The sequence below is a fragment of the Pagrus major genome, chromosome 14 (assembly GCF_040436345.1).
Source record: "Pagrus major chromosome 14, Pma_NU_1.0".
Lineage (NCBI taxonomy): Eukaryota > Metazoa > Chordata > Actinopteri > Spariformes > Sparidae > Pagrus > Pagrus major.
Window position 1 is genome coordinate 2,605,055 of NC_133228.1, and position 23,681 is coordinate 2,628,735.

General features: G+C 37.8%; 1 protein-coding gene across 4 annotated transcripts in view; it reads right to left on the minus strand.

Annotated features, from left to right (window-relative positions):
* ipo8 (importin 8) overlaps positions 1–14,769 on the minus strand; it is a 52,679-nt gene extending 37,910 nt beyond the window's left edge. For all 4 annotated transcript variants that reach the window (XM_073481207.1, XM_073481206.1, XM_073481205.1 and 1 more), the window contains exons 1-4: positions 14,403–14,769; positions 3,262–3,343; positions 1,830–1,986; positions 137–295 (exon numbers count right to left, since the gene is read on the minus strand). In XM_073481207.1, coding sequence (XP_073337308.1) covers positions 137–295; positions 1,830–1,986; positions 3,262–3,343; positions 14,403–14,486 — 482 coding nt within the window. In that variant the 5' untranslated portion in view covers positions 14,487–14,769. The remainder of the gene's footprint in view (positions 1–136; positions 296–1,829; positions 1,987–3,261; positions 3,344–14,402) is intronic.
* Positions 14,770–23,681: the final 8,912 nt, after the last annotated feature.

A 23,681-nucleotide genomic window follows, 5' to 3' on the forward strand; every position in this document is an offset into this window, starting at 1 on the left:
ACACTAAGATGACCTCGGACCATCATTAACAATGGTACTAAAATAATCTGTAGTTGTGATGGGAGGGCTATTAGCTCCCCAGGAGGGATGTTCAGGGCAGTGAGGTGAAACAGAGGAACATTTACAGGTTACTCACTCATATGTTTTGACCAGCTGGTAGAGAGCCAACAGGCTGCCGTACCAGCTGCCACTGTTCTGAGACTGCAGGTACATGCCGATCTTGTCCACTATGGCGGTCCAGCGGCCGGGGAAGTCGTGTTTGATGATGGCTCGCAGACACATGGTCAGCTGGGCGCTACAGACAGAGCAAGAACATAAAAACATATTGCATCAGTCAGTTACCAGATATGTTCACTCAGTGTGTGCATATCACTCAGGCACCCACTGTGCACTTCATAAAATGTACACGAAAGTTGAAAAACTTCACATCCAAGTTTCAGATGCAGCCGCCTTGATTTTCCCCTTCCAACCAAAGGTCTTTCAGCTACTAGCCAACTGCCAGCCGGTTCCCAGTCGATTGCAACCCACTGCTATTTTTGAAATTGTTATGCTACATAACCAGAGCAAACAGAGAAAGGGAGTCCGTGTTTTTCCCCAGCTGATATCAAACAACATTGTATTACATTTCATCACCATCTTGTTTTACAGTCCCATAAGAGTTTTTTAGCCTCTGTTTTCACAGTACATAAACAAAATAGTGGGGATTTCCGGTTCATGAGCTTTCTCTATTTTAGCTAAGCACTACACTAACAGTGTTCCTCATAGCATGTTAGGGGATGAATAGGTAGTGTAGTAACAGATTCTTGTTTTATATTTTATCAGCACTGCCAAGTCTAGACAGTTTGATTGGGGTTTAGAGAGAGCGCACGCAAGATCTGTTTGAGCTCTGTGTGTCTGCGGACGCACGCTGACAAAATGTGGGACAAATTCTGTAATTGGTTCAACAGCCCTGCAGCCACCAGAGGAGTGTGGGGGTCTGGGAGACCTGTTGGGATGGCCAAAGTGAACACACTTTTATAAACTGATTGAATCTCTTTAATCATCTGCCACTGCGTGAGGAATTTCTGATAAAAATATCAGAAACAATTATACAGTGCAATGACAATCATTTCTGCTGAAAATGTGTCACAGTTCATGTGTCTTGTAACCACCCACACCCAGTGAAATTTTCAAACCAAATATTTCAAATACAAATATGATCACCGACCGAGCAGTTAGACCATGCTGTCAGGTGTGTGCGCAAAAATCCGAGGGCAAACGTTTTTTTTTTTGCCACAGTACCAACAGTTGTTTTTGGAAGGCTAAACACCAACAAATATGGATTCAAGCGTATTTGAGTATTTCGAGTATTCGAGTATTTCATTAGGTTAAAACATATTGATTTTGGAAATTATTACATTGATATTTTTTCTATACATTTCAACACTCTGAAGTTAGATTGCAGATACATGGTAGCCTAAATCTGTCTGTGGAAAATATTTTTCTTCAGCAGGTATTTTTGTTATAACAACCTCGAGCTAGCTAAGCATTTTTTTGTTTATATATGCAGTATTTATCCAGCTTGGGAAATGCCACGATTTCTGGAGCATTCAAGGCAGACTCAACAGGGACTTTTGCCTTTGTTTTGTTTTGCATAAGATTGCTTCATAGACCCGTCACAGACTGGTTAGGGCCCTGTCACAGAGGAAAGGGAAGTTTTAAGATGCTGCATCTGTAAAACCTAAGTGTTGAATTTAGATTTTAATGATGCTTTTCATGAGAGGTAAGTGGTTGAATCAAGCTGTGTGTTTGTGTGTGCATGTGTGCATGCATGAATTCAGTCTCTGTACCGTATGGACTCTGGACAGCGGATTATGCCCTCCACTATGTGGTCTCTGATCTGCTGCCTGTCGTTCTCGTGGATATTGAAGGGAAAGACAACCTCCCCCAGGGACGGCTCCCTGTCCTGCCAGTACTGACTGACCATGTTCTTCAAGTAGATGGCCGCTACACACACACACACACACACACACACAGACAGAGGAATGGGCAAACATGCACATAAAAACACAGTTTTGCACTGTATCCATCTAGTTGGTCTCAAAAAATCTGTGAAGTTGCATACATGTAATAGAGATGCTGCTGGGAAGTAGCGCGGTTCCAGAACAACTCTAAAAAATACCTTGGCCAAAGCTGTGTCATTATATTATCTTTAATGCAAGAATGATGTGCCGGTACTCTGCCTTGCCCTCTGTGTGAAAGTTACAGCTGCGGATAGGGGGGACAGTTTCATTCCACCTCTGGAGGTAGTATCAAAGCCACAACAGAGGTGAGACGGCATCTGTGTGAATGGAAAAGCCGGCAGCTTGGAACAGGGGTGTGTCGGTCTGATGGTGTTCACAGTCTGACAGCTAAACAGATCCTTCAGTCGTCAAATAAAAGAGAAATGACCCATACTTCAACCCACAAAGCAATGTTACAGGACAGTAATGTAGTAAATGGTATTGTCTTTGGCAACTTATATGAGGAAAAAAATACTGCATCCATACATGGAAAAGTGTCATCCTGTCTGTCCTACCGACTCTTCGTCACATTTCTGCCTGAAAAACAGCGTCTGTCCCCGGCAGTAGAGCCAGGCGGCTTCTGCAGTTGAATGGCGGTGATTGTGTGACATGATTTAGAGCAAAAACTTTAGCTCACCATGTCTTTGTCGCCTTCCACTACTGTGCTGTTGTAGTTAATGTCTCTGGCAACTTCATATCATAAAAATCATAAAAATAAGACACTGAGCCCTCCTGACTTAGACTTCAATGAACTTTCCCCCAGAAAACAACATGCCTCCCGGCGAGTGAGAGCTAGACAGGGTCAGCTGTTTACTGATGGTGATTATGTAATTATGTCATTGTGAGCAAAAAACTTTTTCATTTTCCAGGATGCATGGTGGATCAGGATCTTAATCACAAGGCATTATAACTGCATTCATATTAATTTAAACAGTCGGCCAAATCATGTCTAGATTAACAGGTGGAAACCGGGGGGAAAGCACGTTGAGAAAAAACACACGGATGTCAACGTCATGATGTGTACTGTCACGCCTCTTTTGGTTCCGCAGCACTGCTGCTTGGTTCAATGTGAACAAACACAGGCAGTGTAAAGGGGAGCCTTTGTTGTGGTGATAATGCGGAGTCTCTGTGTGAAAAGGGCTAGTATTTGAACACAATGATAAGTGATATGCAAAACCACAGTCCATAAAACAACAGCAGTAATGTTTTAAAGTCTTACCTGCCTGTCGAACAGGAAACTCCACCTGCTCAGACACAATGATCTGAAGCAGGGTTGGAGCGAAGTTGATGATCTTGTAGGACTAAAACACACAGAGAAGACTTAGTAAATTACAACCAGTAAAGGACATGTGGAGTATTTCTAACTCCTTGTTATCTAACCATTTATATTCTCCACTCGTGTGTGTTGTACGACAAAATATTTTTGAAAATGCTAGGGCTGGGAAATATATCCATTTTATATTTCTTATCATGAAATGAGACAATATACCGTTTTTCCTGGTTTTACAGGCTGCTTTACAGTAAAGTGATGTTATTTTCTAAACTTACCAGACTGTTCTACTTGTTCGAATACTAACCTTTATCCACTTATGTAATATCATAATATCCACATTACTGATGATTGATCAGAAATCTCATTGTGTTATATTTTGTTGAAGTACAAAATCATTCCGACAATGTTGTCAAAATATTAATACTGGAGTATTTGGACAAAAACATTGTGATATTTGATTTTGTCTCCCAGTACAAACATTTATGAAGTGCTTTTGAGAAGATTTCAAAATACTGAAATATATGTCAGGGATCATGAACCAACAACATTTCAGAAAAATAATGACCTGTCAGAAGAATTAGGACTGAGACTGAGAGCACACAATAAATGTTTATTCTGATATGAGAAATGTGTATTCTGAAATGTGAAATGTGTATTCTGAAATGTGAAATGTGTATTCTGAAATGTGAAATGTTGTGTTTTCTGAAATGTGAAATGTGTTTTCTGAAATGTGAAATGTGTTTTCTGAAATGTGAAATGTGTTTTCTGAAATGTGTTTTCTGAAATGTGAAATGTGTTTTCTAAATTTTGAAATGTCGTGTTTTCTAAATTTTGAAATGTCGTGTTTTCTAAATTTTGAAATGTCGTGTTTTCTAAATTTTGAAATCTCGTGTTTTCGAAAATTTAAAATCTCGTGTTTTCTGAAATGTGTTTTCGAAAACACACAGCATTTCACATTTCAGAAAACAGCATTTCACATTTCAGAAAACGCAACATTTCACATTTCAGAAAACACAACATTTCACATTTCAGAAAACACAACATTTCACATTTCAGAAAACACATTTCAGAAAACACGAGATTTTAAATTTTCGAAATGCTGTGTGTTCTGAAATGTGAAATGTGTTTTCTGAAATGTGAAATGTGTTTTCTGTGCTGTGTGTTCTGAAATGTGAAATGTGTTTTCTGAAATGTGAAATGTGTTTTCTGAAATGTGAAATGTGTTTTCGAAATTTTGAAATGTCGTGTTTTCGAAATTTTGAAATGTCGTGTTTTCGAAATTTTGAAATGTCGTGTTTTCGAAATTTTGAAATGTCGTGTTTTCTAAATTTTGAAATGTCGTGTTTTCGAAATTTTGAAATGTCGTGTTTTCAAAATTTTGAAATGTCGTGTTTTCGAAATGTGTTTTCTAAATTTTGAAATGTCGTGTTTTCTAAATTTTGAAATGTCGTGTTTTCGAAATGTGAAATGTCGTGTTTTCGAAATGTGAAATGTCGCGTCTTCTGAAATGTGAAATGTCGCGTTTTCTGAAATGTGAAATGTGTATTCTGAAATGTGAAATGTGTTTTCTGACATGTGAAATGTGTTTTCTGACATGTGAAATGTGTATTCTGAAATGTGTTTTCGGAAATTTGAAATCTCGTGTTTTCCAAAAATTTGAAATCTCGTGTTTTCTGAAATGTGAAATGTTGCGTTTTCTGAAATGTGAAATGCTGCGTTTTCTGAAATGTGAAATGCTGTTTTCTGAAATGTGAAATGCTGTTTTCTGAAATGTGAAATGCTGTTTTCTGAAATGTGAAATGTTGCGTTTTCTGAAATGTGAAATGCTGTTTTCTGAAATGTGAAATGTTGTGTTTTCTGAAATGTGAAATGTTGTGTTTTCTGAAATGTGAAATGTTGCATTTTCTGAAATGTGAAATGTTGTGTTTTCTGAAATGTGAAATGCTGTGTGTTCTGAAATGTGAAATGTTGCGTTTTCTGAAATGTGAAATGCTGTTTTCTGAAATGTGAAATGCTGTTTTCTGAAAACACACAGCATTTCACATTTCAGAAAACAGCATTTCACATTTCAGAAAACGCAACATTTCACATTTCAGAAAACACAACATTTCACATTTCAGAAAACACAACATTTCACATTTCAGAAAACACATTTCAGAAAACACGAGATTTTAAATTTTCGAAATGCTGTGTGTTCTGAAATGTGAAATGTGTTTTCTGAAATGTGAAATGTGTTTTCTGTGCTGTGTGTTCTGAAATGTGAAATGTGTTTTCTGAAATGTGAAATGTGTTTTCTGAAATGTGAAATGTGTTTTCGAAATTTTGAAATGTCGTGTTTTCGAAATTTTGAAATGTCGTGTTTTCTAAATTTTGAAATGTCGTGTTTTCAAAATTTTGAAATGTCGTGTTTTCGAAATGTCGTGTTTTCTTAATTTTGAAATGTCGTGTTTTCGAAATTTTGAAATGTCGTGTTTTCGAAATGTGAAATGTCGTGTTTTCGAAATGTGAAATGTCGCGTTTTCTGAAATGTGAAATGTGTATTCTGAAATGTGAAATGTGTTTTCTGACATGTGAAATGTGTATTCTGAAATGTGTTTTCGGAAATTTGAAATCTCGTGTTTTCCAAAAATTTGAAATCTCGTGTTTTCTGAAATGTGAAATGTTGCGTTTTCTGAAATGTGAAATGCTGCGTTTTCTGAAATGTGAAATGCTGTTTTCTGAAATGTGAAATGCTGTTTTCTGAAATGTGAAATGCTGTTTTCTGAAATGTGAAATGCTGTTTTCTGAAATGTGAAATGTTGCGTTTTCTGAAATGTGAAATGCTGTTTTCTGAAATGTGAAATGTTGTGTTTTCTGAAATGTGAAATGTTGTGTTTTCTGAAATGTGAAATGTTGCATTTTCTGAAATGTGAAATGTTGCGTTTTCTGAAATGTGAAATGCTGTGTGTTCTGAAATGTGAAATGTTGCGTTTTCTGAAATGTGAAATGCTGTTTTCTGAAATGTGAAATGCTGTTTTCTGAAATGTGAAATGCTGTTTTCTGAAATGTGAAATGTGTATTCTGAAATGTGAAATGTGTATTCTGAAATGTGAAATGTGTATTCTGAAATGTGAAATGTGTATTCTGAAATGTGAAATGTGTATTCTGAAATGTGACATGCTGTTTTCTGAAATGTGAAATGTGTATTCTGAAATGTGAAATGTGTATTCTGAAATGTGAAATGTGTATTCTGAAATGTGAAATGTTGTGTTTTCTGAAATGTGAAATGTGTATTCTGAAATGTGAAATGTGTATTCTGAAATGTGAAGTGTTTTCGAAAATTTGAATCCTCGTGTTTTCTGAAATGTGTTTTCTGAAATGTGAAATGTGTTTTCTGAAATGTGAAATCTTGCGTTTTCTGAAATGTGAAATGTGTTTTCTGAAATGTGAAATGTGCATTCTGAAATATGAAATGTGTATTCTGAAATGTGAAATGTGTATTCTGAAATGTGAAATGTGTATTCTGAAATGTGAAATCTTGTGTTTTTGAAATTTTGAAATCTCGTGTTTTCTGAAATGTGAAATGTGTATTCTGAAATGTGAAATGTGTATTCTGAAATGTGAAATGTTGTGTGTTTTCGAAATTTTGAAATGTCGTGTTTTCGAAATTTTGAAATGTCGTGTTTTCGAAATGTGAAATGTCGTGTTTTCGAAATGTGAAATGTCGTGTTTTCGAAATGTGAAATGTCGCGTCTTCTGAAATGTGAAATGTCGCGTTTTCTGAAATGTGAAATGTGTATTCTGAAATGTGAAATGTGTATTCTGAAATGTGAAATGTGTTTTCTGACATGTGAAATGTGTTTTCTGACATGTGAAATGTGTATTCTGAAATGTGAAATGTGTTTTCTGACATATAAAATGTGTATTCTGAAATGTGTTTTCGGAAATTTGAAATCTCGTGTTTTCCAAAAATTTGAAATCTCGTGTTTTCTGAAATGTGAAATGTTGCGTTTTCTGAAATGTGAAATGCTGCGTTTTCTGAAATGTGAAATGCTGTTTTCTGAAATGTGAAATGCTGTTTTCTGAAATGTGAAATGCTGTTTTCTGAAATGTGAAATGTTGCGTTTTCTGAAATGTGAAATGCTGTTTTCTGAAATGTGAAATGTTGTGTTTTCTGAAATGTGAAATGTTGTGTTTTCTGAAATGTGAAATGTTGCATTTTCTGAAATGTGAAATGTTGCGTTTTCTGAAATGTGAAATGCTGTGTGTTCTGAAATGTGAAATGTTGCGTTTTCTGAAATGTGAAATGCTGTTTTCTGAAATGTGAAATGCTGTTTTCTGAAATGTGAAATGTGTATTCTGAAATGTGAAATGTGTATTCTGAAATGTGAAATGTGTATTCTGAAATGTGAAATGTGTATTCTGAAATGTGAAATGTGTATTCTGAAATGTGAAATGTGTATTCTGAAATGTGAAATGTGTATTCTGAAATGTGAAATGTGTATTCTGAAATGTGAAATGTGTATTCTGAAATGTGACATGCTGTTTTCTGAAATGTGAAATGTGTATTCTGAAATGTGAAATGTGTATTCTGAAATGTGAAATGTGTATTCTGAAATGTGAAATGTGTATTCTGAAATGTGTATTCTGAAATGTGAAATGTTGTGTTTTCTGAAATGTGAAATGTGTATTCTGAAATGTGAAATGTGTATTCTGAAATGTGAAGTGTTTTCGAAAATTTGAATCCTCGTGTTTTCTGAAACGTGTTTTCTGAAATGTGAAATGTGTTTTCTGAAATGTGAAATCTTGCGTTTTCTGAAATGTGAAATGTGTTTTCTGAAATGTGAAATGTTGTGTTTTCTGAAATGTGAAATGTTGTGTTTTCTGAAATGTGAAATGTTGTGTTTTCTGAAATGTGAAATGTGTATTCTGGTATGAGAAATGTGTATTCTGAAATGTGAAATGTGCATTCTGAAATATGAAATGTGTATTCTGAAATGTGAAATGTGTATTCTGAAATGTGAAATCTTGTGTTTTTGAAATTTTGAAATCTCGTGTTTTCTGAAATGTGAAATGTGTATTCTGAAATGTGAAATGTGTATTCTGAAATGTGAAATGTTGTGTTTTCTGAAATGTGAAATGTGTTTTCTGACATGTGAAATGTGTCTTCTGAAATGTGAAATGTTGTGTTTTCTGAAATGTGAAATGTGTTTTCTGACATGTGAAATATGTATTCTGAAATGTGAAATGTGTCTTCTGAAATGTGAAATGTGTTTTCGGAAATTTGAAATCTCGTGTTTTCTGAAATGCGTTTTCTGAAATGTGAAATGTTGTGTTTTCTGAAATGTGAAATGTTGTGTTTTCTGAAATGTGAAATGTTGTGTTTTCTGAAATGTGAAATGTTGCGTTTTCTGAAATGTGAAATGCTGTTTTCTGAAATGTGAAATGCTGTGTTCTGAAATGTGAAATGTTGCGTTTTCTGAAATGTGAAATGCAGTTTTCTGAAATGTGAAATGTTGCGTTTTCTGAAATGTGAAATGCAGTTTTCTGAAATGTGAAATTTCCCGTTTTCTGAAATGTGAAATGTGTATTCTGAAATATGAAATGTGTATTCTGAAATGTGAAATGTGTATTTTGAAATGTGAAATGTGTATTCTGAAATGTGAAATGTTGTGTTTTCTGAAATGTGAAATGTGTATTCTGAAATGTGAAATGTGTTTTCGAAAATTTGAAATCTTGTGTTTTCGAAAATGTGACATGTTGTTTTCTGAAATGTGAAATGTGTATTCTGAAATGTGAAATGTGTGTTCTGAAATGTGAAATCTTGTGTATTCTGAAATGTGAAATGTGTATTCTGAAATGTGAAATGTTGTGTTTTCTGAAATGTGAAATGTGTATTCTGAAATGTGAAATGTGTTTTCGAAAATTTGAAATCTTGTGTTTTCGAAAATGTGACATGTTGTGTATTCTGAAATATGAAATGTGTATTCTGAAATGTGAAATGTGTATTTTGAAATGTGAAATGTGTATTCTGAAATGTGAAATGTGTATTCTGAAATGTGAAATGTTGTGTTTTCTGAAATGTGAAATGTGTATTCTGAAATGTGAAATGTGTTTTCGAAAATTTGAAATCTTGTGTTTTCGAAAATGTGACGTTGTGTTTTCTGAAATGTGAAATGTGTATTCTGAAATGTGAAATGTGTGTTCTGAAATGTGAAATCTTGTGTATTCTGAAATGTGTTTTCTGAAATGTGAAATGTTGTGTTTTCTGAAATGTGACATGCTGTGTTTTCTGAAATGTGAAATGTGTATTCTGAAATTTGAAATCTTGTGTATTCTGAAATGTGTTTTCTGAAATGTGAAATGCTGTGTTTCCTGAAAGGTGTTTTTTTTTTCCTGAAATGATGCGTTTTCTGAAACATTGTGTTTTTTGAAACATTGTGTTTTCTGGAATGTGAAATGTGTTGTTGGAAATGTGGTGTTTTCTGAATTTTGTGTTTTCTGAAATGTGAAATGTTGCATTTTCTGAAATGTGAAATGTTGTGTTTTCTGAAATGTGAAATGTTGTGTTTTCTGAAATGTGAAATGTTGTGTTTTCTGAAATGTGAAATGTGGCATTTTCTGAAATGTGTTTTCTGAAATGTGAAATGTGTATTCTGATATGAGAAATGTGTATTCTGAAATGTGAAATGTGTATTCTGAAATGTGAAATGTGTATTCTGAAATGTGAAATGTTGTGTTTTCTGAAATGTGAAATGTGTATTCTGAAATGTGAAATGTGTATTCTGAAATGTGAAGTGTTTTCGAAAATTTGAATCCTCGTGTTTTCTGAAATGTGTTTTCTGAAATGTGAAATGTGTTTTCTGAAATGTGAAATCTTGCGTTTTCTGAAATGTGAAATGTTGTGTTTTCTGAAATGTGAAATGTTGTGTTTTCTGAAATGTGAAATGTTATGTTTTCTGAAATGTGAAATGTTGTGTTTTCTGAAATGTGAAATGTTGTGTTTTCTGAAATGTGAAATGTGTATTCTGGTATGAGAAATGTGTATTCTGAAATGTGAAATGTGCATTCTGAAATATGAAATGTGTATTCTGAAATGTGAAATGTGTATTCTGAAATGTGAAATCTTGTGTTTTTGAAATTTTGAAATCTCGTGTTTTCTGAAATGTGAAATGTGTATTCTGAAATGTGAAATGTGTATTCTGAAATGTGAAATGTTGTGTTTTCTGAAATGTGAAATGTGTTTTCTGAAATGTGAAATGTGTCTTCTGAAATGTGAAATGTTGTGTTTTCTGAAATGTGAAATGTGTTTTCTGACATGTGAAATATGTATTCTGAAATGTGAAATGTGTCTTCTGAAATGTGAAATGTGTTTTCGGAAATTTGAAATCTCGTGTTTTCTGAAATGCGTTTTCTGAAATGTGAAATGTTGTGTTTTCTGAAATGTGAAATGTTGTGTTTTCTGAAATGTGAAATGTTGTGTTTTCTGAAATGTGAAATGTTGTGTTTTCTGAAATGTGAAATGTTGTGTTTTCTGAAATGTGAAATGTTGCGTTTTCTGAAATGTGAAATGCTGTTTTCTGAAATGTGAAATGTTGCGTTTTCTGAAATGTGAAATGCTGTGTTCTGAAATGTGAAATGTTGCGTTTTCTGAAATGTGAAATGCAGTTTTCTGAAATGTGAAATGCAGTTTTCTGAAATGTGAAATTTCCCGTTTTCTGAAATGTGAAATGTGTATTCTGAAATATGAAATGTGTATTCTGAAATGTGAAATGTGTATTTTGAAATGTGAAATGTGTATTCTGAAATGTGAAATGTTGTGTTTTCTGAAATGTGAAATGTGTATTCTGAAATGTGAAATGTTGTGTTTTCTGAAATGTGAAATGTGTATTCTGAAATGTGAAATGTGTTTTCGAAAATTTGAAATCTTGTGTTTTCGAAAATGTGACATGTTGTTTTCTGAAATGTGAAATGTGTATTCTGAAATGTGAAATGTGTGTTCTGAAATGTGAAATCTTGTGTATTCTGAAATGTGAAATGTGTATTCTGAAATGTGAAATGTTGTGTTTTCTGAAATGTGTTTTCTGAAATGTGAAATCTTGTGTATTCTGAAATGTGTTTTCTGAAATGTGAAATGTTGTGTTTTCTGAAATGTGACATGCTGTGTTTTCTGAAATGTGAAATGTGTATTCTGAAATTTGAAATCTTGTGTATTCTGAAATGTGTTTTCTGAAATGTGAAATGCTGTGTTTCCTGAAAGGTGTTTTTTTTTTCCTGAAATGATGCGTTTTCTGAAACATTGTGTTTTTTGAAACATTGTGTTTTCTGGAATGTGAAATGTGTTGTTGGAAATGTGGTGTTTTCTGAATTTTGTGTTTTCTGAAATGTGAAATGTTGCAACTTCTGAAATGTGAAATCTTGTGTATTCTGAAATGTGTTTTCTGAAATGTGAAATGCTGTGTTTCCTGAAAGGTGTTTTTTTTTTCCTGAAATGATGCGTTTTCTGAAACATTGTGTTTTTTGAAACATTGTGTTTTCTGGAATGTGAAATGTGTTGTTGGAAATGTGGTGTTTTCTGAATTTTGTGTTTTCTGAAATGTGAAATGTTGCATTTTCTGAAATGTGAAATGTTGTGTTTTCTGAAATGTGAAATGTTGTGTTTTCTGAAATGTGAAATGTTGTGTTTTCTGAAATGTGAAATGTTGTGTTTTCTGAAATGTGAAATGTGGCATTTTCTGAAATGTGTTTTCTGAAATGTGAAATGTGTATTCTGATATGAGAAATGTGTATTCTGAAATGTGAAATTTTCTGTTGTCTGAAATGTGAAATTTTCTGTTTTCTGAAATGTGAAATGTGTTTTCGAGAATTTGAAATCTTGTGTTTTTGAAAATTTGAAATCTTGTGTTTTTGAAAATTTGAAATCTTGTGTTTTTGAAAATTTGAAATCTTGTGTCTTCTGAAATGTGTTTTCTGAAATGTGAAATGCTGTGTTTTCTGAAATGTGAAATGCTGTGTTTTCTGAAATGTGAAATGCTGTGTTTTCTGAAAGGTGTTTTTTTTTTTTTTTTCCTGAAATCATGCGTTTTCTGAAATGTGCTCTTTGAAAAGTGGTTTCTGAAACATTGTGTTTTTTGAAACATTGTGTTTTCTGGAATATTGTGTTTTCTGGAACGTTGTGCTTTCTGAAATGTGAAATGTTGTGTTTTCTGAAATGAGAAATGTTGTATTTTCTGAAATGAGAAATGTTGTATTTTCTGAAATGTCTTTGTTTTTTGACCCTCCCAGCCATACTGTCACAGTATAACACCAAGTCAGTTAAACTTCAGGGATATCAATCTGTCCAATTAGGAAGCACAAGTGATTGTGAATCATCTTCACATGCTTTGGTACAAATGAAAGTGACAACAGGTGTGAAATGGAGAAAACAGGCGCCTCTGGAGAGGCAGAAGCAAGACGAACCCCCAAAATTTAATGGTGTTGCATGCGGTGGCCACAGACAATTGCTCTCTCCTTATCCTTCCTGGCTAATTCTTCTCTAGTTTTGGGTTCTGCTACTGTCCTTGTCACCACCGTTAGCATGAGGCGGTATCTGCAGCCCGATCAGGTTGCACAGGTAATCCAGCTCCTCCAGGATGGCACATTCATACGTGCAGTCGCAAGAAGGTTTGCTGCGTCTCCCAGCACAGTCTCAAAAGCATGGAGGAGATACCAGGAGACTGGCTGTTACACGAGAAGAACTGGACAGGGTCATCAACCCGGCAGCAGGACTGTTATCTGTGCCTTTTTGAGAATAGGAACAGGAGGAGCACTAGAGGTGTGAATCTTCGCTAGCCTCGCGATTCCATTACAATTCATCCGTTAAAGATTCAAATGCAAAACCATTCTCGATGCATCTCAGTGTATGGCATCTACATAAGTCTACAAAATAAAAGCTGCATCTTTTCAATACATAAACATTACACAAAACAAAACATTTATCCATCTGCAGTACCTTACATGTTTGTTGTAATCTACAATAATATTGTTTCACATGGCAACTTTAAGATAAGGCATGTATTGACTCTGCTGCACACACCTCTCTCAGAGTTGGACGGCAAAGTTGACAGTTGATTCCTAAAATCTGACATGTCGTAGATGTCGGTTTAAAAAATACTAGGATCTTCCACGTCCGCACTGCAATGCATCTTAAAATCGAGAAATTTCCACAGCTCAGGATCACTGCCAGAGCCCTACAAAATGACCTCCTGCAGGCTATTGGTGTGCATGTTCTTGACCAAACTGTCAGAAACAGACTCCATGAGGGTGGCATGAGGGCCCGATGTCCTCTCGTGGGACCTGTGCTGACAGCCCAGCACCGTGCAGCTCGATTGGCAGAACACCAGAATTTAGTTTCTAATGGAATTAAGACAGCTGAGTAAATGGGTTTGAGAACATCATATAAGACCATGGTAAATCATTCAACTATGTGTCAATATAAAACTAAACTATCTAATATTTAAATTGGTGTGGTTATGATGCAGAAACTCGATTGCAATGTGAAGTAAACAGATATACAGGTAAATGTGTTTCTGAATGATGATCAGTTAACATTTTCTAACACAGGTCCATTTTCTGTAAGAAAAAAGCTTGAATAGATATTAAGCTTGAGCCAAACTATGATCCAATAAACCATTCACCTTTTTATCAATCAGTTATTTAGGGGGGCTGATCGCTACAGTTCTCCTAAACTGACCATTTGTTGACTGAAACAGCAGCAGCAGCAGCAGCAGCAGCAGAGCTCTGAAGTGTTTCAGTGAACTCTAGTATTGACATGAAAAAGTTCCTGCTGGTTCATGATGGCTGTCACATCTGACGCCTATTGTTCTTCGACGCAGCTTACTGAGTCGGTGTGAGGAACAGTTCAGTCAAACTGCTGATCACCGGCCTGATATAAAACTCCCAAACATGGGCTGAAGAATTACCCGGCCGATGCCGAGCGACATCCCAAAATCACGGCCTCCCCTCCTCCACGAACACCGGCATAATTTCTGGGCCAGAACGGTCCATGATGCCTCCTACCCGGAACACACAAACAAACAAAAAACAAACAACTACTTTAGCTCACCCACCTGATTGAGTTCATTCTCCGCCGCTATCCTCAGATTAGGGTCGATAGTCCCTTTCAGAGCCTGGATTATCCGGTTGGGATCCATGTGTATTTAATTTCACGGTTCCTTCAGTGTTTTATGTATCACATACATGTACCGTTAGCTTACGTTTCTGCTTTATATTCAGCCAAGCGTTATGGATCTGCATTGACTGTGGCCTGAGCAGGGTCAAACCTCCGAGAGTTACAAACACAACTTCCGGTCAGTACGTTCAAAAGAAAATGCTTATTATCGGCAGACTCATCAGAAATGTGCTTGAGCTGCGGTGCTGCATTCACTCTGGCGGCACAATCGCCTTTTCTCGTGTCAAACTCCGGCTAGCTTGACGGAGAACGGTGGCCCTACCCCGTTTTACCGACAACCGACTGTCGGTGGACGTAAAGCAAAGTAAACAGGCACTTTACGGGTTTCCTCCTCTTCTCTGTCGACACAGAGGTACGGTGGGAATGTTACTGCCACCCTCAGTGCTGGCGCGGTTATTGCCACAGCTACAGCCTCTGACATAACAGCAGCAGCTGATTCGTTACAACCTGTCCTTTTCCACTTTTATCTGTGGGGTCCCAACTGTTTACAATTGAAAGAGAAAAAATTATGTCTAACTGAAATGAATACTTACATGGGAAAAATAACTTCAATAAGGGGAAAATAAAATGTACCCTCAAAACTCAGTTCATCATTATCAGATGTTCTTTCACCCTTCTTCTTTTCTCAATGACAGAGTTCATTGCAGGTTATTTTTTTAGTTTCATTCCAGCAGTTTATAAGTCAAGTCAATTCTATTTTTACAGCACAAGATCACAAATCACCCATATGCCTCAAGGGGCTTAAAAAATCTATGTGTTCCAGAGCATTGGGACAGTTTTTATTTTTTACCTTCACAAAGGTGGTATGCTTTAACCCATGTCTGTTTGTTGGTTGGTTTGTCAGAAGGACTACGCAAATTGTCATCAACATTTACAGAGGAGCCATAGAAAGCATCCTGACTGGAAACATCACAAACTGGCACAGTTCATCACGGCCCAGGACAGGAAGGCTCTACAGCGGCTGATTAAAACCACCCAGAGGATGCTAGCGAGCAGATAATGGAGTAGGTTGTGTGTCAGGTGTGCTCTGCAAGAAATTTGATTTAACTCTTTTTTTGGCATCCCTCATCGACAATAAGATATAGAAAAGATAACCTAAAGTGTCGCCAAGACTCCGCAACTGGTTGATGTTTTTATTTTTCATGTAAATGGAGAACAGTCCACATAAGTACAGGAACACTGGGAAGGCGTTACTGCTAGCAAGTCAGTTGCTGCTACATCTAGGAACATGTCCGAGCCCGCTGAGCAGACAGATATGATGGACATGAAAGCTAATGTCAGGACAGTGTCCTGATTGTGTTTCCTGGAATTTGGTGAGATTAAGTCGGAATTACAAGTGGTTAAAATGAAGCTTGCAAGTAACACCACAGTGCTGCATTCCGACTTGGACACAATTAAAACAACAGTGTCGGATGTGGAAAGGGGCCTCTAGCCTGCTTGGATGACATAACATCCCTACAGAACACCGTGCAGAATCTTGAAAAAAATGTGGTGAGCCTACAGGAGAAGTAACTGGACATGGAGGGGGTTGAGACGATCAAACATCAATATACCAAAATGTGGTGGAGCTCCCTGGTCTTTGTCTCAAAATAGATCAAAGAGACTCTTAAAATGGATAATGTTTTGCTGGTTGACAGATCTCATCGGGCTCTTCAACCAAAGAGACCGGATGGCAACCCCTAGCCATAATAGCAAAGCTCCACTACTATCAAGACTGCATTGAAGTCCTCCACTGGGCCAGAGAAGCTGGTTCACTACAATACAACAGAGCTACGATCTTCATATTCCACTGACTATCCACTGAGTGTTGCACAAGCAAAATCAGCGTTTAATGATGTCTGAAAACTGCAGCGAAGACAGGATGGTGTCTGCTACAGAAGTTAGAGCAGAAGTTACTCTTTCTATTCACCGGTCAATAAAACATATTCACGCATTGATTCTTTTTTCTAGACAATGAACTGCTTCCATTAGTTACAGAATGTGAATATCAGGCAATAGTAATATCAGATCATGCTCTGATCTGATGATTGATGACCCTATGCATACCAACTACACGCTCTCAATCTGTCTCAATACCTTACTCCTTTCAGATTCAAGATTTGTCAAATTAATTTCAAAGAGATAAAAGAGTATCTAGTATTCTCTCTCTCTTGTCCACAAAAAATGCTGAAAACTTATGAATAAATTAATACACAAGAGTGCAGTGAAAAGATTGGAAAAATTTGGGCTCACCAATTACGACAAAAGAATACTGATCAATCTATAATTAGAATTAATAATGAGATGGGAATTAAAATTAAAGAATCCCAAGAGATCAATCAGTGTTTCCAAACATACTATTCAAAGTCATATTCCTCAGAATCCATTAATGATGAATCTTTCTTTTGACTCTTTTTTTTTAGCAGCCTTAACACTCTTGTATTGATTGCACTAATTGTAATTTGCCTCTGAATTTATAAATGTCACTGAGTCCTTTGATTTTAAGCAGCACGTTTCTGGCCCAACACACACTGGTGGGCACACTTTGGACCCTGTTTTTACACATAGCTTAGATATTGAATTTCTCGGTTCAAAGGATTTATGTGTCAGTGACCACAAATGTATATTATTTGACATTTACTCCTCATTAGAGACTCAGCCTTCATCATCCTGCCATTTGAAATGCTCCCGTTTCCTGAATGACGCTGTAGCTGTCAACTTCTCCATGTTGTTTTATTGCAATAATGTTTTAAATTATAGAAATATTGACACCTTTGTCCAATCTTTTCATAACCACTGCTCCCTGGTGCTGAATAAAGTGGCTCCCCTGAAACTTAGAAAGATCCCCTCCAAAACGCCATCCCCATGGATAATTGAAAAAATCTGAAGTTAAAGGCGGAAATGTCAACAGACTGAATACCTATGGAAAACCATAGTACTCAGGCTGCATCCTTGTTACTTCTCTAAACCCTAGAGAATAACTCTAACCCTCAATGATATGATGAAGGTTGAGAGAGCGTCTTACTTCACCAACCTAATATCTTCCAATAAGAAAAAATCCCAAAGTCCTATAAACAATATTGTCTCTCCCACCACTTCTAACTTACCAATCTTCTCTAACATTGACTGCAATAGCGTTCTCATTCATTTTATAGACAAGGTTGCTAACGTTGGGGCAAATATCTCACGTTGATGAAGGTTATCAATCATCCAGGTTATGGCAAGTGCTCACCCTCATCCAGTCCTCTCACTGATAGTTTTTATATCTTGAACTCCCTTTCTCCTGTGTCCTTAGGTAATATTGTAGCCTTGCTAGGAAAAATGAAACCATCCTCAAGCACTTCTGATATCCTACCTATCCTACCTATCCTAAGTGGGCATCTATTAACGATGCGGCAACATTAAGGATTGGCAGGCTTACCACAACATGTCCACAGTTTATGGAGCAGCAGAGGACTGCGGATGAGCAGAAAACACGGACTATACGCCACATAAAGAAGTAAGAAAAGGCACATAGTTTTAAGGTGTAGCATCTTCAAGAGCCATAAAAAGCGAAGAGTGATCTAAGAAGAAGAAGGCTTTGTAAAGGTTTGCTCAATGACTTTTGCTGTGAATGCTTACCCTGGTGTGAGGTAAATGTTTGACTTATTTCCTTACATAATGTAATTGAAGCTTGCCATATAGATACATAGACACATCTAAGCCAAATTTAAATTGTCAATATTTTTTTTCATTGTAAGTGCCACAATTAAAGTGTATACACTTTATTTATTGAACCTTTTATATCCCAAATGTTAAGTGTGTTTTTGTAAGTAATAAGTGAAGGCTATTTGCCATTTTTATAGAGGTTTTCTAAGCCTTTCTAAGTGCATTTTGAAGCTGAATCAGGCCATTTTCTGCACATTTTCAATTTATTTTCTAAATGCATTTTGACCTCTTTTGAGATACTATTATTGAAAGTCATAACATTTTATTTGGTTTAATTGTATTGTATTTGTATTGTATTTACATTTAAGTGACATTTACATTTGAGCAGGTGTTAAAAGTTAATGTAGAGGTTTCATACAGAACATTTTCTATTTACAAACTTGGTCAATTTAAAGCAGAGATTTGATGATGTCAGAGCCAAGTGAGCCTACAAGTCAGGTAAGGAACAGTGATAGGGATAGTGAAAATACCCAGCTAGACAAGGTAAAAGAACCAGAACTCTAACAGAGAAGGGCAAAGATATGCAAGACAGAAAAATTAAAGTACTTCAACAAAGGTTCAACTATATTTACAACAAATGGAGAATACATGCTAAATCTGCTGAGCAGCCATTATCACAGTTGTTACGACCCCAGAGGTCGTATTACATTTCTATTGTATGTGTTTCAATTGCCTCTGTGTTTAAATACCCCTCTCTGTTACCTGAGTGTGTGTGTGTGTGTGTGTGTGTGTATGTGTGTGTGCATGTGAGATTGGTTGCAGGTGTGTTTGAGTGAGTAGCCTCATTCACACTGCCGTTTGAGTGCAGGGATCCTGCGCCAATTCTCCGCATCCTCCTCTGTGTGAAAGTCTCAGATGCGGCGAGGGATGAAATTTCGCTGCGCCAGTTATACGTGGAGAAGTGTCTGTCATCCTGTCTGTCCGATCGACTCTTCGTCACAGAAGCCTGTCCCTGGCAAAAAAGTTTTACTCACCAAGTGTTTGTCGCCATGAAAAAAGTCACCGCGACGGTCAGCCTCCCGACCGAGACTTCAGTGAACTTTCCCCCAGAAAACAGCCTCCCTCCCTGCGAGTGACAGAGTCAGACAGCCTCCTGTTTACTGATGGTGATTATGTAATTATATAATTTAGAATGAAAAACGTAACTTTGTCACGTTCCAGAATAACAGCATCCATATGATTATAAACAGTCAGCGGGTACATGTTTAGATTAACAGGAGGACACCGGGGGAAACACATTGAAAAAAACACACACGTTATCATCATGACGTGTTTGCCTCTTTTGGAGCCGCAGCGCTGGCTTTCTGTGTGAATTACACACTGGTGCGTCTTTACGCCAGAGCTGCTTGGCTCTGTGTGAACAAACAGCGGCGGAGAATTGGCAAACCTCCGCTGCGGCAATAATGCGGCGTCTCTGTGTGAAAAGGGCTAGTGTAGGTTGTCCAGGGAGCTGATTGGTTCCTGCCTTGAAGCCAGAAGTTTAAAGGCCAGCTCTTCCCAGTTCCTGAGGGCTCTCCTCTCTCAACCAGACTGCCAGCATGTCTGTTTGTGTTCTAGATGTGTTTTTACATAAAACCTTCAAAAATGCTTTGCTGCTGATGGTGCTTGAGGGATGGGAAGATGGGAGTCTCATTTTCATATTGCGCCAGGGTTTCCCCTAGGCCCTGGTTGTAGCAGTTGGGGGCTCGTCCGGGATCCGAATGTCCATGAGGTGCGGTACATGTGATTCAGTTTTTGTCTGTATTAGTGGCCTTTAGTTAAGTGTAGTGGTCATCTCGTTTGTTAGATAATTTGTTATTGTTGCTGCATGTTAAGTTCTGTTTTTGACTTAGCACCCTGACTAGATAGCTGCCGGGCAAGTTCAAGAATTTGCCACTTTATTATTTTGCCTTTTTTATTTTTGGTGGTAATCCTGAGTGGGGGCACACTTCAGCGTATTGCAGTTGACTAGATTCCTGGTCTTCGGTGATGCACTGAGTTCAGCGTTTAAAGACGCCTCGAGCTTGGCAAGCCACTAAAGACTAGCTAGGTAAGTTAGCCATCTTGGTTGGCAGGTAAAGTTTGGGTATCTCTGCAGTTTCCCTTAGTTTTATACTTTGCACAACAACTTGGTTTTGTGTGAGATGGCTGCTTTTGTTTTGGTCACGTTGTGATGTGTAGCTGTAATTAATACTTTTGTGCAGTAATTAGTAGTTTGTGACCTTTGTGGTAACTGTACTCCACTTTTGTTGGGTCACTTGTGGTTGCAGCGTAGGTGTAAGCTGGCAACATATGTGTGTAGTGGTGACTACAGAGTGATGCCTTTTGTGTGGTGGTTGTTGCAGTCCACTTTTGGTGTGGTCACGTAGGTGTTACTGCTTTAGTGTATTTAATTACAGTTAGTGTGTTTGGGATGGAGTCAGTCCACAGATCAGTGGATCTTGAGTGATGGGTGTGGCTTCCCAGTGTGTCCAGTCATTTTGTTTCTGGGTTACTATCTCCATTACAGTAACGTGTGGTTTGAGACCACAAGGTGTCTATTTTGTGTCGTAGTAGTGGGAGTTCACTTGTGTTGGGTCTATGTGTGCTGCTGTTAGTGGATGGCAGAAATTCTGTAGTTTATCTACTTGTTGTGACCCTTTCGTTTTGTGGCTGTTGCACTTACTGTTGTGTTGGTCACCTGTTGCTGTTTTGTGGTGTGTGTTACCACAGTAATTATGCATTTGGTTTTGTGTTCTCTCCTCATGGTGGTAGCCATTTTGTTAGTGGGAGTGGCACCCACTGATTTTCATCCAGTGCAGAAGATGAAGTATCACTTTTATGTAGACTGTGTGGTTCAGCCTGACAGAGTGGGTCAGACTTGTGATAGCTGAACACCCTATTGCGTCTCTGAAATTGAACATTTCTTTAGGGGAGAAATGTTTTAAGGGGGGAGGTGTTACGACCCCAGAGGTTGTATAAACATGTGTTTTAATTGGCTCTGTGCTTAAATGCCCCTCTCTGTTACCTGTGTGTGTGTGTGACAGAGAGAGATTGGTTGTAGGTGTGTTTGAGTGAGTGTAGGTTTTCCAGGGAGCTGATTGGTTCCTGCCTTGAAGCCAGAAGTTTAAAGGCCAGCTCTTCCCAGTTACTGAGGGCTCTCCTCTCTCAGCCAGACTGCCAGCATGTCTGTTTGTGTTCTAGATGTGTTTTTAAATAAAACCTTCAAAAATGCTTTGCTGCTGGTGGTGCTTGGGGGATGGGAAGAGGGGAGTTTCATTTTCATGTTGCGCCAGGGTTTCCCCTAGGCCCTTGTCGTAACACAAGGATCTGCTGAGGATCTGCTTAATTATATCATCGGTGATGTCAAAAGTCTTTTTGCAGATGTCCACGCAAAGTCTCAACTCCAGACCAGGAAATACGTCAAAGAGTGGATCTATGTGTAGAGATTTCTAAGTTCATTGTGTCAAGAGCATTAAGTCGACTGGATCGAAAGATTCGAGAAGGAGAGGAGGAAAGTTGGCTAGAAGCAGGCTCTCTCTTTGACTCAAACACCCTTAAGTCAGTTTCTGTTACTTCTATCTTGAAAGGCACTGTAAAGTTCTTGTGCTTATAAATAAAGCTTCAACTTGAACTTTATGCTAGCTTCAGCTAGCTGTTTATTTTGTAACACATGGGCTGTGTCCAAATTCAGGGGCTGCAGCCTTCAAGGACGCGGCCTTTGCAGCCCACGGAGGCCGGGTCCTTCGGAGAGACCTTGAAGGCCGCGTCCACCGTTGTTAAATGGGAGGGTTGAGCCTTCGGAGTATTTCCTGGTTGCGTCACCAGGTGTTCATGCATTAAAGTCTGTTTTGGTTCAAATCTATCAAACGTGTACATTTATTTGTGTGTGTACAATGTGTCAAATCTAAATTGAATTATCAACATTACAAAATAAACATTAACCCATTGGTGAATAACAACTATATTTACCATAGCAGTACCAGCGTCACGTATTTTAACTGAAAGTTGAAATTTGGAGGTTTTATAGTCCCTTGAAGTTTAACATATCTGGTGTTGGATGTTCAAATGACTAAAAACCGAGTACAAACCCATTACTTAAATTTAAATGTCATGTCTGCGCCACTTGATGTCGCCATTTTCTCTTGCTTCCTCTTCTGTTTTGGGACTGAGCAGCGGTGCGCAAAGGATCTTGGGATATAGCAGGCCGTGAAGGATAGTAGCGGTGTGTCCTCCAAAAAGTGGGAAGTGCAGGCTGCATTTGTGGGCTGCATTTGAAGGAGCCTTCGAATTTGGACAGCCTTCACGCGGCGTTGTGACGTAATTGGCCTTCAAATGCGCCCTTCGAGGGCTGCAGACCCTGAATTTGGACACAGCCACGCTGTCTCACTCAAGAACTTCTTCTACTCCTGTAATCACATTCAGTCTCTCAGAGGCCCCTTGAGGTTACACTGCCACCTATGGGTGACCTTCTGCTACCACATATCACTACATCCCCCTTCCAAACAGGCAAACACAACATGAACCATTACATCAACTCCGTGCAACACAAAATGTAGTCTAGCCCATAGACTCTATACGTATTTCAAAATACCATTAATCTCCTTGATCAAATCAAATGAATACCAAACACTGATATACAGTATTGTTCTTCACATTTTACACAACTGTAACAGTCAATAACCCATTATAACATATCACATTCAGCACAAGGATTAACAATCCTTTTTTTTTTATAACAGTGCCAAATGTCAACAACTTTCTTTCACATTTATTAGTTGAACAGTTCACTCTTGTTCTATGAGCCTCTCAGGAGGCTTCCTAGGTCTGGTAGACCTTCTGAGTGTCACAGTCATTGGGGAAGGTGAAGGAGGCTCGCTGTGGTGCACATCTGGTGTAGCACCCTCTTGCTGTTCAGATGCAGTCTCCTCGGCTTGATTCTCAATGTCCTGAGTCTTTAACAGACTTCTCCTGTTTCTCCTTAACACTTGTCCATTCTTTGTCTTAACCACAAAAGACCTGGGACCTACTTCACTGAGGACTGTTGCTTTCCTGTCCCAGTACTCAGGGCCCTCAATCCTCACAACATCCCTTTCCTGAAGAGGTTCCAGATGCCTTGCTGTTTTGTCATAGTTCATTTTCTGTCTGTGCTTGAGTCTCATCCTTTTGTCAGTCAGTTTGTCGTTGTTTTTGTTATCCTTGTGTCTTGGAATGTGTGGAAGTGTGGTGCGCAGCTTGCAATGCATGAGTAGTTCAGCAGGGGATGCTCCACACTCCAGAGCTGCAGCCCTGTAGCTTGGCAAAGCCAGGTAAGGGTCAGCTTTACAGTCTTTTGCCTTTTTTAACAGTCTCTTTACAATTTGGACCCCTTTTTCTGCCTGTCCATTAGCCTGCGGATACAAAGGGCTAGAGGTGACATGTTGAAATTCATATTGCTTTGCAAATTTACTAATCTCACCACAGTCATATTGTGGACCATTGTCACTGACGACACATTGTGGAATTCCATGTC